The sequence below is a fragment of the Haplochromis burtoni genome, unplaced genomic scaffold (assembly GCF_018398535.1).
Source record: "Haplochromis burtoni strain Fernald_Lab_line unplaced genomic scaffold, NCSU_Asbu1 Contig_337, whole genome shotgun sequence".
In the NCBI taxonomy this organism is placed as follows: domain Eukaryota; kingdom Metazoa; phylum Chordata; class Actinopteri; order Cichliformes; family Cichlidae; genus Haplochromis; species Haplochromis burtoni.
The window spans coordinates 198,410-212,650 of NW_024582698.1; the positions used below are offsets into that span (position 1 = coordinate 198,410).

At 40.2% G+C, this 14,241-nt stretch overlaps 1 protein-coding gene across 17 annotated transcripts in view; it reads left to right on the forward strand.

The window, feature by feature from the left end:
* LOC102298811 (peripheral plasma membrane protein CASK) overlaps positions 1-14,241 on the forward strand; it is a 170,905-nt gene that overhangs the window by 89,423 nt on the left and 67,241 nt on the right. For all 17 annotated transcript variants that reach the window (XM_042228630.1, XM_042228637.1, XM_042228629.1 and 14 more), the window contains exons 4-5: positions 4,077-4,154; positions 4,306-4,378. In XM_042228630.1, coding sequence (XP_042084564.1) covers positions 4,077-4,154; positions 4,306-4,378 — 151 coding nt within the window. The remainder of the gene's footprint in view (positions 1-4,076; positions 4,155-4,305; positions 4,379-14,241) is intronic.

The following is a 14,241-nucleotide window of genomic DNA, read 5'->3' on the forward strand; positions in this document are numbered from 1 at the left end:
CGCTCGGGTTTCGTGCGTAGTTCTATCACATGGCTTGGTGCACCGGGAGAAAACTTTCAAGGATATGCAGACGAGCGCCATTTAAAGAGATTTTCATGGTTTTTGGAGCTCATTTGCACACACACACACACACACACACACACACACACACACACACACACACACACTGACACGCTCATGAGACCACAGGCAGATATCGGAGCGCTACGGGCCTTGGAGAGGGGAATGGATATGGGAGTAAATGCAGTGGATAAATGTGGAGGGCCTCATGCCGCTCTTTTTCTCAGGTCTCACTCCTCACTAATCACAGAGACTAAAATGTGAACGTGGTGCGGTAATAGGAGTGCAGAAAAATATGGATGTGCTGTAGCCAAGTCCTACATCAGAGTCCTGTTTAATTGGCACAGAGACTAAGTGACAATAAAGAATAGGCTTCCAGTAATTGGGAACAGAGCAATTATGAGAGATGGGATCAGCTGTGGCTAAATGGCCTGGCTGCAATTGTGTGCGAGTTGTGTGCATTTGATGATTGTCATTCCATCATCTGTATATGTGTGTGTCTTTTAAAACAGCCACCTAAGGAAGACTGAGCCTGTGCACAAAGGCCTAATTGTCTTAAAGTCTGCTCCCAGCAGCTTAATGATCGCGAGCGCACCGCTTTCCTGTGCATTGAGACGCTGTGGCCGGAGCCTTGTTTCAGCTCGGTTGAGGAGCGGTCGGTTTTTAGAGCCGTGCTGTTATTGTGAATCCCTCCAGAGGGCTTTCATGAATGCATCACCATTACAGCAACAGCTCCTCCTCCTGAACACTTGGATCATAGTGGGGAGCTCCATGCAAATGCTATCATCACTGTGAAAAGAACATGATTGCTTATGATTTACAAAACTGAACCTCGCTTTAGCGTGTAGACTATAAAATTAACCGATTTTATGTGACAGTCAGCAAAAATCCTTCATTTCACTCATTCCCATCCAAATTCATTCAAGAGAATGAATGTGCACCAGCATGCAGTTTTGCCTGTTTTCTCTATGCATAAGCTGCAGAACAAGTCTAGTCTTGTTCAATGGGAAAATCTAAGAAGCAATTTATTTATACCAGATTTTGGGAAATCGTTTCAATTATTGGAAATAATTTCCCCGTTCACAAATTTGGTTATAGCAGATTAAAAAAAAAAAAGTATAACAAATAGCTTAAATATGCTGACCAGTATGTAGCTCAATAAATTAGAATGCAGTGTGGCCGAACCAGGAACTAAATCTAATCTAAACTCTAAATAAATACAAGGCAGTAAAATCAGAGTAAAAATATTAATGTATTTCACAGTTAACTAAGCAGAAGCAGAATAAAAATTCACTACACACACCCGTGTAAGAGTCATTACCTCCTCCAAGGACGTATTCACTGTTAGGCTGCTCGACATGACTGAATGTTTTTGGTAGTATTTGTTATTATGTCTGTAAACATGAGAGCTTAAAAATGTTTGAATGAATTCTGATCAAACTTTGTAGGTGTGTAGAGTGGGCTCATGTTAACAATCTATTTGTGTGTGCATTACATCCACTGAGATCTTCAAGGTCAGCTTCATGATTTATTGGTTAAAAATGGTCAAAAAAAATGATAAAAACTATGATTCTTGCAAGTGTGGTATTGACATATAGAATATACTGTATAAAGTTTGTCTTTAAACATAGTGTTTTTGCCTAGTTAGTTAGAAACATAATTTAGTGTAATATTAAATAATAATAATAAGTTATTGACGTCCAGTCATTTACAAATCATTACTATTATTCATTACCTGCTCACAAACGTTTTTCTAAAAGTAAATACTGCTCAGAGTGTGCGCTGCATTGGTGGAAGTTCTTGTTTGATATTTGTTAGAGTTGTTCGATGAGATATGAAAGATATTCAGAAGCCTTGAATCAGTTTGTTAGAGAACGTGCTGACTGTCCACTGAGTGGTGTAGAAGGTTGTCAGGACTATCCGTGATGGATATCAGTTTGTTCAGTGTCCTCCTCTACATCTCTGCTCTGATGCAGACTCAGCAGACTACAGCAAAGTGTACGCAGCAGTTTGATGGAAAATCTCTAACATTTTCAAGAATCTCGACGACTTTAGGAAATCGAGATGGCTCGTCACCTTCTTCTGTACAGTCTCTGTGTTAGTCTTCCAGTACAGTGTGTTGATGTGCTGTCCCAGGATAGACGCAGGCTGTTGTGGGACAGCTGATCACCATCTCTCTGGTAGTTTTTACATTTAGAAGTATTTCTGCTACACCACGCCACCAGTAATGCTCTATATCCTTCAATTATACGTCTAGCAAGTTGTTGTTTTTCCTAAGTATTTGACAATCATAAGTTTTCTTATTTTCTTATTGTTGCTTGAAGCTTATCAACGTCATCATCCAGTCACTTGATCCAAACTACCTGAGGCCCAACACTGACTGCGTAGAATTTGCTCATTAGGTACAGTCACCAGAGACTGTCTGCTGATGCAGACATGGACAGACTGCTCGTCATTCCTCTTATACGTTCTAGTGCAGTCTCTCCATGGAGAAGACAAAGAAAAGAAAACTGGCAGGCACAAAGTCTCCTCAGAGCCTCGTGCTTACCATTTGAAGATGAAATTTAAGTCACTTATGGAGCGTAGCACTCACTAACATGGAATCCATGACACGCCTTGAATTCTTAGTCTACATGGCTATGGGTTTCACTGATAGGGCAGCTCAACATGGCTTAGGCGGAGCTGAAATCCCTTATTGGGACAGGAGATTCAATCCAGAGGCTCCTGAAAATACAATTGAGTTATTTATTACAAAGCGGTTTGTGAATATTTGCAGTGGAGCCTCTTTATATTATATTATTTAATTTTTATTTATTCATTTATTAAAGAAGTATGTCTTGTTCAATGTTACAGAAATCCCTGACATCAAGTCAGGAAGTCACATCAAGAATTCTAATATTTGGATAAACACTTACAAACATTCAGAAAAGTCGAGTACTACAAACAGAAGACGTTCTACACGGGAAAAAGTAGGTGAAAATACAGCAAAAACGTAGACTGTATTCAAAAGATGGACATAGCCACCACAGCATCATTCAACGGTCATTTTAAACCGTCAAGTTTAAAGTTTATATGAATCAGATGTACTAAGTGTACGATGTGTCTGACTGAGAAACTCACAGCATGCTCATACGTTTGCAACCTGTCAGTCAAAAAGTAGCCAGGCAACAAATCACGACCTGCTTCACTTTCGTTTTAGTTTAAATAGGACATCGAGTGATAGATACGATTTAAAACTGGTGAATGAGACCATAAACAAATCAGGAAAGTCTTCACCGAGATCATAGGTCCGATTGTATAGCTGACTACATATTATCTTTTATATACTGTCTGTACTTGCTTTGATGTTCTTGGTGGGGTACTCTGACCTGCTGAGCTAACCTTTTTTCATGAGATAAGATCGGCTTCATTTATCTCTGTATTTATCTGTTTATAGTAATATTTTATGGGTCTTTTACTGTATTTAAATATTCCCTCAGGGTTTCAAATAAGGTTTAGGTAAAATGTTTTTGTATATTTTATTAATCCCCTGCAGGAAATTACTCTCTGCATTTAACCCATTCACTCAGTGAAGCAGTGTGTAGGGACGGTACCTTGCTCAGGGGTACCTCAGGATTTGAACCCCCGATCTTCCTACTGAGCTATCTCCTCCCCCAATAATGGTGCTATGAAATACACTTTTCTACTTCCTAACTCTTAATAGTTTCAGAAGAGAATGCTGAAGCATAGCAGAGGCTTACAGAAATATTACCAGCATCATAGCAGCTTTTTTTGTGCTACATGTAGGCGAGCTGGTCCAGCTGTGCCTACCTCAACTCGCAGACGCTAAACACAATTACTGCTACTGACCTGTTTCTCCCATTTCACCTTCACAGCCAATCACAAAGAAGCGCAGCACTTGAAGTTTTAATAAGAATGGCCTTTTCTTCTTACTTGTATTTGTGGCCTGACCTTCATGCTAGTCTGACCCTCTCTCACCGTGAGTCTCTTTCTCTTCTAATTTCTGTGTGTGTTAGTATGGATGGAGCGGACCTGTGTTTTGAGATCGTGAAGAGGGCAGACGCTGGCTTTGTCTACAGTGAAGCCGTGGCCAGGTGAGATTTTATGGCTTTGATTTACTTCCCTGAAAGGCTTCCTGATGCTTTTTTAAAATTATTTGAATCAATATTTGCAACCATGATTTACACAAACACTTAACTCTGATGTAACAATGACCTTGCACTTTCTCTCCCCCCCCCCGCTTAGTCACTACATGAGACAGATCCTCGAGGCGCTACGCTACTGCCACGACAACAATGTCATCCACCGAGATGTCAAGGTATTTTTCATCTGCTTAGGTGTCCAACTACGAAGTGCATACATACTAAGTGATCAGACTTTTATCTAGTTTTGTCCAGTTTTGCTGTTTGCTAAATTAGAATTGTTGTGGCTCTGGATTGGCTTGTCTTAAATTTCCAATCCAGTTTAAATGGCCTGTATTTGTATAGCGCTTTCCTCAGTCCCTAAGGACCCCAAAGCGCTTTACACTACATTCAGTCATCCACCCATTCACATACTGGTGATGGCAGCTACATTGTAGCCACAGCTGCCTGGGGCGCACTGACAGAGGCGAGGCTGCCAGACACTGGCGCCACTGGGCCCTCTGACCACCACCAGTAAACAACAAGTGAAGTGAATGGGTGAAGTTTCTTGCCCAAGGACGCAACGACCGAACCGGCAACCTTCCGATTACAAGACGAACTGCCAACTCTTGAGCCACGATCGCCCCGCTAAATACTTTTTGGATTGTTGGCCACGCAAAACAATTGGGTAGGTTGGGTGGTTGTACAGTTGACAAAATTCTTGACCTCCCCAAGTTTATTGAATCCTTGCAGCGCGGAGGCAAAAGCAAACATTTTCTATAAATGGGAATGGTACAACATCAAATGTTAAACGTGTGACCGATTTATTTTTTTTGCCCATAAGTAAGTTTGCTAATAATGTTGGTTGAAGCTAAGAGAAGCAGTCAACGGAAAAAATAATAGCGCTGTTTTAAAACATTTTATTTAAATTTAAAAAACCCACAATGGTGGGGAGGGAAACAAAGAGTAACTGGCTTCTTTTTCACAGGCCGTTCCAGTGTTTATCTGTCTCACACACTCGACCAAACAACAAATATAAAATTAAACAAAAAGGTAAAAATCAAAATGTCTCTTCCAGCAAACATAAAAAAAAAAAATGTCTGACGTAAAGTTAAGTCTTTTGTGCGCATCTCAAATAAATAAATGAATAATCCAAAAAGTAGCTATATTAATACTGAAACAAACAAGAAAAGAAGGTAAAATATTCCCTCCAAACAAAACGTATAAATTCTAAATGTGCAGATCTGGTGTCTATATCGCCTGTCGTCATTTACTGGACTGACAAATGCCAGTTGGAAAAATTTTAAATATCGCCCAACCTTAATCCTCCTACAGTGTTGGTCAGGTTGTGTACGTGAAACACATACACAATAACTACATGGTGGGTCTTCACCCAATTTTTGCTTAAGGTCACATTTGTTGTTTTACTTTTTGTACGTTCACATATATTCAACCTTTTGGTGACCGTATTTACTACTCACCACGTAGTTTTTATACTTCTGAGTGAAAACACTTTCGACTGGTGGTGAATGACATTAGTTTCGTCCTGGATTTGACTGTTTGTCACCCATGTCAACTTCTCAATACACTTTCATTTTCACAATGACAAGCAAAGTTTTGCATTCTTTTTTTGTACTTCACACAGTTCATTAACCTGTAAGTCGTAGTGGGTCATAATCTGGGTCAGCCGCAGCGTTATTGGCACTCTGGTTAAGTATGCTGTTTTGACAGCGTTTGGCTAGCTGCTTGTTTCCTACTACCTCTCAACAAGCTCTGTAACCATTTCAGAGTGGACGAGCCATTTGCTCGAGTTTTGAAAGCTAACAGACACGTCTATCCTGTCTTCCTTTGTTCTCTCCAACCAGTCGCGGCAGATGGCCACTCCTGACCTGGTCCTGCTGGAGATTTCTTCCTGTTAAAAAAAGAGTTTTTCTTCCCCACACCAAAACGTTTGCTCATAAGCGGTCATATAATTGTTGGGGTTTTCTCTGTTATTATATATTATTGTAGGGTCTTTACCTTACAGTGTAAAGGGCCTTGAGGTGATGCTTGATGTGATTTGGCGCTTACTGCATCCATGATTGATGGGGTTGCACCAGTTTACCACAGTGCACTTCCACCAATTCCCCCCCCCAACCCCACATTCGAATCATTGGGGCAGTTCACCAGTGTAGAGCTGTTAAATATGAAGCAACAACAGGAGTAAAGGTTTGATTTGTATTAGCCAGTAACTTGACACAGTTTCCAATATGTTTTAAATCGAAAAAATTAAAGTTCAGTTAGAACTAATGTTTGAAAAACTGTAGCCCTTGAGTACATATTTAGGGTTGAAAGAATTTGAGTAACAAATGGACATGTTTTTCACTGCAGAAGACACAGAGGGGAGGAGATTGGTTGGTTGTTGTTGGCTCTGGTACCAAGCAGGTCCACAGCAGTACAGCTCTTCTGCGTGAGGCTGTAATGGAAAAGAATGTCAGCAGGGCTTCTCTCGAAACACTGCGGCTAAAGCTGACATAACAAGCTATGAGGGGAAACTCTGTGGATCAGTTGTGCTGCTGCTTTTTTTGCTCACGTCAGGCTATGTAGAACTGGTCTGACATGAGTGATGAATGAGTGAGGAATGTGTGATCAAAAGTAGAATCTGTATCATTCTGCTTATGATGCCTTTTGCATCTAAAGTAGTCTTCTGCACTCTCTCAGTTCCCTGTCGTTGTGTGGAAATGAGAAACAATAGAGTTGCTAGTGGGTGTGGTTGGACCAGTGTCACACTGATTCAGTGACTCTTAATGTGCTTACGCAGAGAAAGCTAATGCTATTACTGTTTCAATTAGTTAGATGAGGTTTGAGTTATTCTGTAACATGTGCCGACATGCAGGGACCAGTATGCCCCTTTGGCTGCACTCTCTGACACACTCCCTATCGTAAAGAGGCTCTTACTGCTGGCCGTGGGGGTCATACTTTTAACATCACTCTGGGTTGTTTACTGCTAGCTTTGCGTTAGCTGCCTGTGCAGTTGCTTGCAACAAGCTGATGTATTATCAGCAGTTGTTTCTGGCCTGGACATAGTCTGCACTTACTGTCGCATTCTCAGTTTTTCATTGCTTCACTATTTTCCTCCTCCCTGAACACAAACTGAAATCAGCTGACTACGTTACATGTGCACAGCGTGGAAAAGGCATGCATGATTTTTTTCTCTCTCTCTCTTATTGTGCAGATAACTGAGGAACCTTGTAGCACAAGTAATGACACAACTGTAACTATACTGTGACTACAGTAAGGGAAACTGATCATGTACTTTAGATGTCATCACGCTGCTAGATGAGGACAAATCAGCATCAAGGCTCCTCCACCGGGATCACAGTCAGACTTGGTGTGGGATATAAAACGCTTTAATCAGATGTCATGTATACAAAGTGAAGCAACTCGTAGTGCTGAGTGTTCCTAACGAAGCTCTGGCCCCAGCCTGCTGTGTGATACATGGCAGTAAACAGTGGACTGGCAGCTCCTCTATAGTTTGTGCAGTGGTAAATCTAGATGTTGTGATATGAGAATTCTTCATGCTACTGCCGTAGGATTGATATGTAATGCCTTCTCTTACGTTTCCCGTCAGTATCTCTCTAACACCGTCTGCAGCTATTTGATTATGTGTGTGCCTGTGTGAAAAGGTCAATGTAATCGCTTGCGTCAGTGTGTCAGTTGTTTGATTGCACGTCAGTCTTTGGTATTTGTGTGTGCTACAAGCAGTAAGTAGCTATTGTGTCAGCCAGCTTTTATGACAAGTAGAGCTAGCTTAGGGAAAAAAGAAAAGAAAAACTGTTTTGCATTCACATACCCTGCTTCACATTTTTCTTCAGTGTAAAAGCACTAAAATCCCCTCTGCAGTTAGTGAGGTTAATGCTTTTACGAGATATTCACAGAGCTTAATTAGAACACTTTAATATAAGTACTTTACTGACTTGGACAAGGCCCATATGCATATTTTGTCACAGTCAGCTCCCAGCTGTTGTATTACTATCTCTCTCTTCAGCATTGTGCCTTGGTATTAGTCATCATAGTCTATATAGTCATATCTCTGTCTTCACTCTGCTGCGCCCCTACATGGATCCCTGCTGAATCACCGGCTTAGTCTTATTGTCTTGATGTGAGCGATACCTGCCTGTGAGTTTGGAGGGGCATAATGAGATGATAAAGCTGCCTGTTTGCAGTGATAGTATGTGTTTCAGTGCCATTCACTGAATTACAGCCTTTTTTATATACTGTCCACACATTTCAGCAATTTTGCACAGAGCAAAATCATTGCCTAAAAACTGTATTTTATAAGGCTAAATAGAGTGGTTAGTACTTTTCTACTCTACCTGAGCACTTTATACAATATCCCTTATTCACCCATTCACACCAACACATAGTACATAGTACTTTCTGTCTAACATCCACACACATCCAATGCATAGGAGAGCAACTTGGGGTTAGCATATTTGGCATGGAATCAAACCACCAACCTTCCAGTTGAGCTACAACTACCCCCCTACTACTTTTACGTCCTTCTCTGTGATCTGGTTGTATTTGTGACAGAGTAGTTATATATTCTACTGACTGTTTTATTTCTGGAGTTCAGTGAACCCCATTATTATCTAAAATCCTGTCAAAGTCCTTTTCATTTTATATTTACATTATTACTCATCGACATCATTGAGCATTTAATCTGAGGAGCATAAAAATGGTTGCTCAGATCCTGCCATGATGTTTCAGATGTCAGAGTTAGCTTTTAATTTCACTTTTATCGTTGTTGTTGTTGATAATTTTCCATCTGATGTGCAGCATCTTAAAAAGTTTTCATTACTGCACTTCATTTCTGTGGTAAAAACTTGGTTAAATGTTGGTATGTGTATCGCAGCCTCCAACAAGTTTTCTCGTATGGAGAGTACAGAGTAGGTGTTACCAACACTGTGCTGGTGAGCAGCATGTTTGTCTGCGGACGCATTTAAATTCAAGGCTTGTTGTTTTTTGGCCTTGTATAATGTGTATATCTGTATAACGCTGTTTAAATGTAACACAGTGACCCAGACCGCTCAAACTGAAACAACAAATCGAACTCACTTCCTCCTGCTTGTTGTTGTTGTCTCATGTAAAATGTCTCACAGTAAAGGCGGAGAATTTCCTGGAACTGAAAGATAAGTTGAGAGTTCAGGTATATATTAAACATGCATGCATGCATGCTGCTGTAGTTTAACAGTTTACAAATAAAGCTTAACAATCAAATCCACGTCAATACTAACCAGTCAGATAAAAGTCATTGATCACATTGGTCCTTTATTTTTATTTAAGAGTGTTAAATGTTACCTCCAGCTTGTCATTTGTCAGGATTTACCACTTTTTGGTCTCATAGTTTGTTTTGGTATTAATGTGTGAATAACAAAACTGTATGTCTCAAAACCAACACGAGGAGGTCGCAGCCACCACAGACATCTGATTAAAATAGACAAGTCTAGCTCATCACTCTAAAATGGCTCCATCTATTTAACTGCAGGATGTTGACTTGTAGTCAGCTGCATCAGCACAGACTTGCTATGATGAAGTTATCAACACAGAAACAAATTAACTGCAGTTACTAGTGATCAATAAACTTGGTGATTTTACTGAGTTGTAGTTGACTTTTAAATGTGACACATGAATTACAAATAACTAGTTTGTTATGTGATGCAGTAACTATGGGATGGTTGATGACTGAGTTACAGCCCCTTTAAGATTCAAATTTCCCAGCTGTAATGTCTCGTTTTTGCCTTCGACTGTGATGAGGTCAGACTGGAGCTTTTTCTCAAGTTTTACAGATTGTTTTTTCTTTTTTTAATGAATTGATGCAGTTGTTGTCACCAGTGCCTCCGAGCTAAAAAACACAACAACAACTAAAAATACACGCACGTAATGTTATTTAATTGCATTAATTATCTTTACTTTCATGTGACTAATGAGTTTAGTTCTCTAGAAATCTGCCTTGATACACAAATTTGAGCAGACATGCTTTCAGTGAGAACAGCCTCACAGCTGCTACTCCAAACAGTAATTCTGATCACAATTTAATGCATTTAATGGGAAGCCTGTGAACTGTAGCTCTGAACAAAACCTGGTTTACATGCTTCCTAAATAGTCACTTGTTGGGTTAAATGCTGGTATTTGTATAGACAACCAGAAAATGTTCACCTGTACATGAAAAAGTCAATTTTCTCCAGTCGAGTTGCTGCATTACATAATAGACATAAAAATAAACATCCTCTACTACGAGAGCTTAAAATGAGCACTGCTGTGATGATGTGTGGCGTTTCACGTGGCGTTCTGTTGGGTAATTCCTAATGTCAGCTTCACTTTGCTTTAGGCAGCTGTTGCCAGGTTGTCAGCTAGTTCCCCTGCACTAAAACTATATTTAGTCCTCGCTGTTTTAAATGGAACATCTGTTAATATTTGAATCTAAAATTAGCCAGATTATTAATCCCTGGATTGAAAGAGCAAAACCCGTGGACTAAACTAGTCAAGTCATTATTGTGGAACAGACAAAGCAAAAATCAGTTTGTCTTTGTGAAGTTTTATTTGTCAGATTTCAAAACGGATACATTTCAGATTTTGAAATACTTTGATTACACAATACTAAAGCTAGCACAATATCACACTATACATATAGAGGGGGAACATTAATGGAAAATTAATTTCCTCTCCCCTCAGTTGCCCTTCACAACTGCAATTACAACAGACTTAATGTGCTTTAGAGTTGATTACTCTGCAGCAAAAAGGAGCCATCATTCAAGCCCAGCTGTGCAGCACCAACATTTTTTCACAGATTTAGGAAGACAGCAGTTGTACAGGATAACTTTGAGATGGCTTCAGGACGTGCATCGTGTTGTAAAATCATCCCCCAGATATGGTCGCGCGTCTTGTTGTAACTTTGCTGATCTCTTCCACCAATTCGGAGACGGGGGTCTTCCTGCCAAGTAGACGGCAGGCATGATGTGTGCTGGACAGACTCGGTAAAATCTTCTTCAATTTTAAGTTCAGTGTCCTGCACAATGTTTTAAATTTCAGTCTATTTCAGATTTAGTTTCATTACACAACAGTAAAACAAAAACAATATCACACTGTATGTAGAAGGGGAACATTGTACATCTAAATAGGAATTGGTGGAAACTAATTTTCCACTCTGCTCTCAGTTGTCCTTTGCAACTGCAATTACAACAAGCTTGATGTGCTTTAAAGCTGACGGCTCTGCAGCAGCAGTGGGGTTTAGATCCATCTCCTCAAAGAAGCCCTCGTCAAGGCCCAGCCGTGCAGCAGCAACTTGGTTGGGTTTCTGAGAGCGGCGTTTGTCCAGGATTTCATGTAAGATGGTTTTAGGACATGCATCATGCTGTGAAATCATCCCCCAGATGTGAAGTTTGATGACACGTCCCGGCTGTGGTCGATCGTCTTGCTGTGGAACTTCTGTGCTATCATCCCAAATCTCCCCAGACTCGATCCTCTGGAGAACTCGTTGTAATCTTGGGTCATTGTTGATCTCTTCCGTCATTTGGGAGAAGGGAGTTTTTCTCCCAAGGAGTCGTCGAGCGTGGCGTACACTGGAGAGGCTCAGTGAAACTCCCAGATCTTCCTCAATTTTTAGCTGAATGTCTTGCGCAGTCATCTTGTCATTGCTTTTTGTTATCTCATCAATGGCAGCCAAGATATTGCTGTAAAATATTAATAAGAAACAAGAAAACATTAGACAAACAGAAAAGCAAAAGTTATTTTCTGCAGGCTACCAGTCAGTAATTCAGTCCTTTGATTACTTACCGACTTTCGCGGCAGGGTTGTCTCTCCTTGTAGTGAACCCTTGCAGTTCTCACTGAAACTTTAATGCCCAGGCTGGCGAGATATTGCTTGAAATCGTGTACTTGTCTCATTGCCCTCATGAGATGAGTCTCCTGGGATTCCTCCTTGCTGATTTGTGCCATGTCTGCTGTAGTACAGTATGTTGCGATCGGCAGCTTGGTAAATAACAGGAGCTTATCTGCTCTCATTTATATAGTTCAACTGGGTGGGTTCCAGTAAACTTCTGAAATACCCCATACTTGACCTAACCAATAGGAGTTCATTTACAATCTCTGTTTAGCAGAAAAATAGTCAATCATGTAGTGTGTAAATTGTGGTTCTTAACGTAGATGACAAGGGGAGGTGTTAAAATGGCACGCCCACCAGGCGCAGGCAGAAAGGCACTGAAATGTTAATGATGTCTGGCTTGTTTTAACTGCCAGACAAAGAGCTCAAAAAGCCCCAATCAACTTCAATCAACGACCGACCCTTGACTAGGCATCACTGTCGTTGATGATCCGATATGTATGTGAAAGAAACTGCTGTAACTGACAGAAGCTGCAGTTTCAATGGGTCCCAGGAGCAACAGCAGTGTCTATACACAGTGAGCCAACAGCTAATGGTCACATGATTACTAACGATACTTATACAGAAATCTTACATGTGAACTAAAATACATGGGCTTGTTTGGTACAAAAACAACTGCCCGACGAGGCATTGATGGACATGTTTATTCAGACTCTGGATGTCAACAAGACTGCAACTGCTTTCAAAACATTATTCATGTGTTTTATTGTAATATTTTTTACTGATTTTCTTAAATCTTTGAATCTGACATGTGCCCTCCATAAAATAATTAATAAAGACTAACACTAAATCTAATAAAACGAAACTGAAACAAGAAAGCTCACTCTGGACACTAACTGAAGCTAAACTGAATTTACAGTTAAAAGTCAAAAATGAAATAAAAATAAAAATAAAAACGAATTATAAAATATTAAACTATAATAACTCTTGAAACTCTTGACACTTGAAACCAAGGACCAGTTGGACATCTAAAGTTGAGCCCTGCAACGAAGCAGTCCAAAATCCATACGGTAACGAAATAGACTGATATGGTTCTGAGCGGTGTTATGACTCTGACATGAATGTATGAAATTGTCCTCATTTTAGTCTTGGACCCTTAAGTCTTAGAATTTAGAAGGGCCCTAAAAGTGTTGACTTTTTACCTTTTTTAAATCTGTTTAGAGAACTTTTGAGAAGTTTTTAATCCTGTCACTGAAAAAAATTCTAGCATACAGAAGCAATAATGCAACTGTCATTAGAGCCGGGCTATTTTTGGAACAGGCCAGACTCTTATCCACGCTCCAAGCTATACCAGCGAGAAAATCACGATAAACTGACTCAAACATGCAAGTGATTTAACTTGCTTATCTTATTGAATATAAGTGTTGAGTTAGCAGCTGAATTGGTAAATTTATATCAAGTTATCACATTTGCCTGGTTCTTTTTTTAATTCCTAGAACTTCCTCACAGTTCAGTTAACTCCCTGAGGCTGTTTTCATCAGCGTTACAGAGATACATTACATAACTTACAGCATATGGCTAAACCTCTATGCTTGGTCTGGTGAGGGAGTTAACTCAGACCAAACCTGTTAGTCAGTCTGATGATTTAGTTTTATTAAGTCAGGCTTAGTGGACTGCTGGGATCACGAGGGAAGCTTGCCAGCCACACTCCTTTATGGTTAGTAAATGAATAGTAAATATTAAAAAGGCACCTTGTGTTAGAACAGTGAGGTAAAAATGCAGCTTTGACATTGTCCCACTGTTAGATACTTCTGTTATCAGTATCTAACAGTGACTCTGAGCCCCTGTCTCCAGCTCATTAGATGTACTGCTGAGACGTATGCCCTTTACAGGGGACACAAACAAAATAGAGCATACACATGCAGAGCTTCGGCAACAAAACTGTGCTTGTTGAATATGGAACAGTGTGAACGTGCCACAGCTTTCCATGCATAAAAGTCACTGAATTCATCGCAATCCTCTTGTTCATAAATCACCATGATGGCTGTGTATTCATCTTCCCACTTGCTTCACCACAGACCTCCACCAGTGACAGCAGCACAAGCGCGCTTGTATGTCTATTTTTGTGGATCTGTGTGTTTGTCTTTGGCCTCTCTCACTGCTACAGATTGTGTGCATGCAAATGCACCGCAAACAGCAA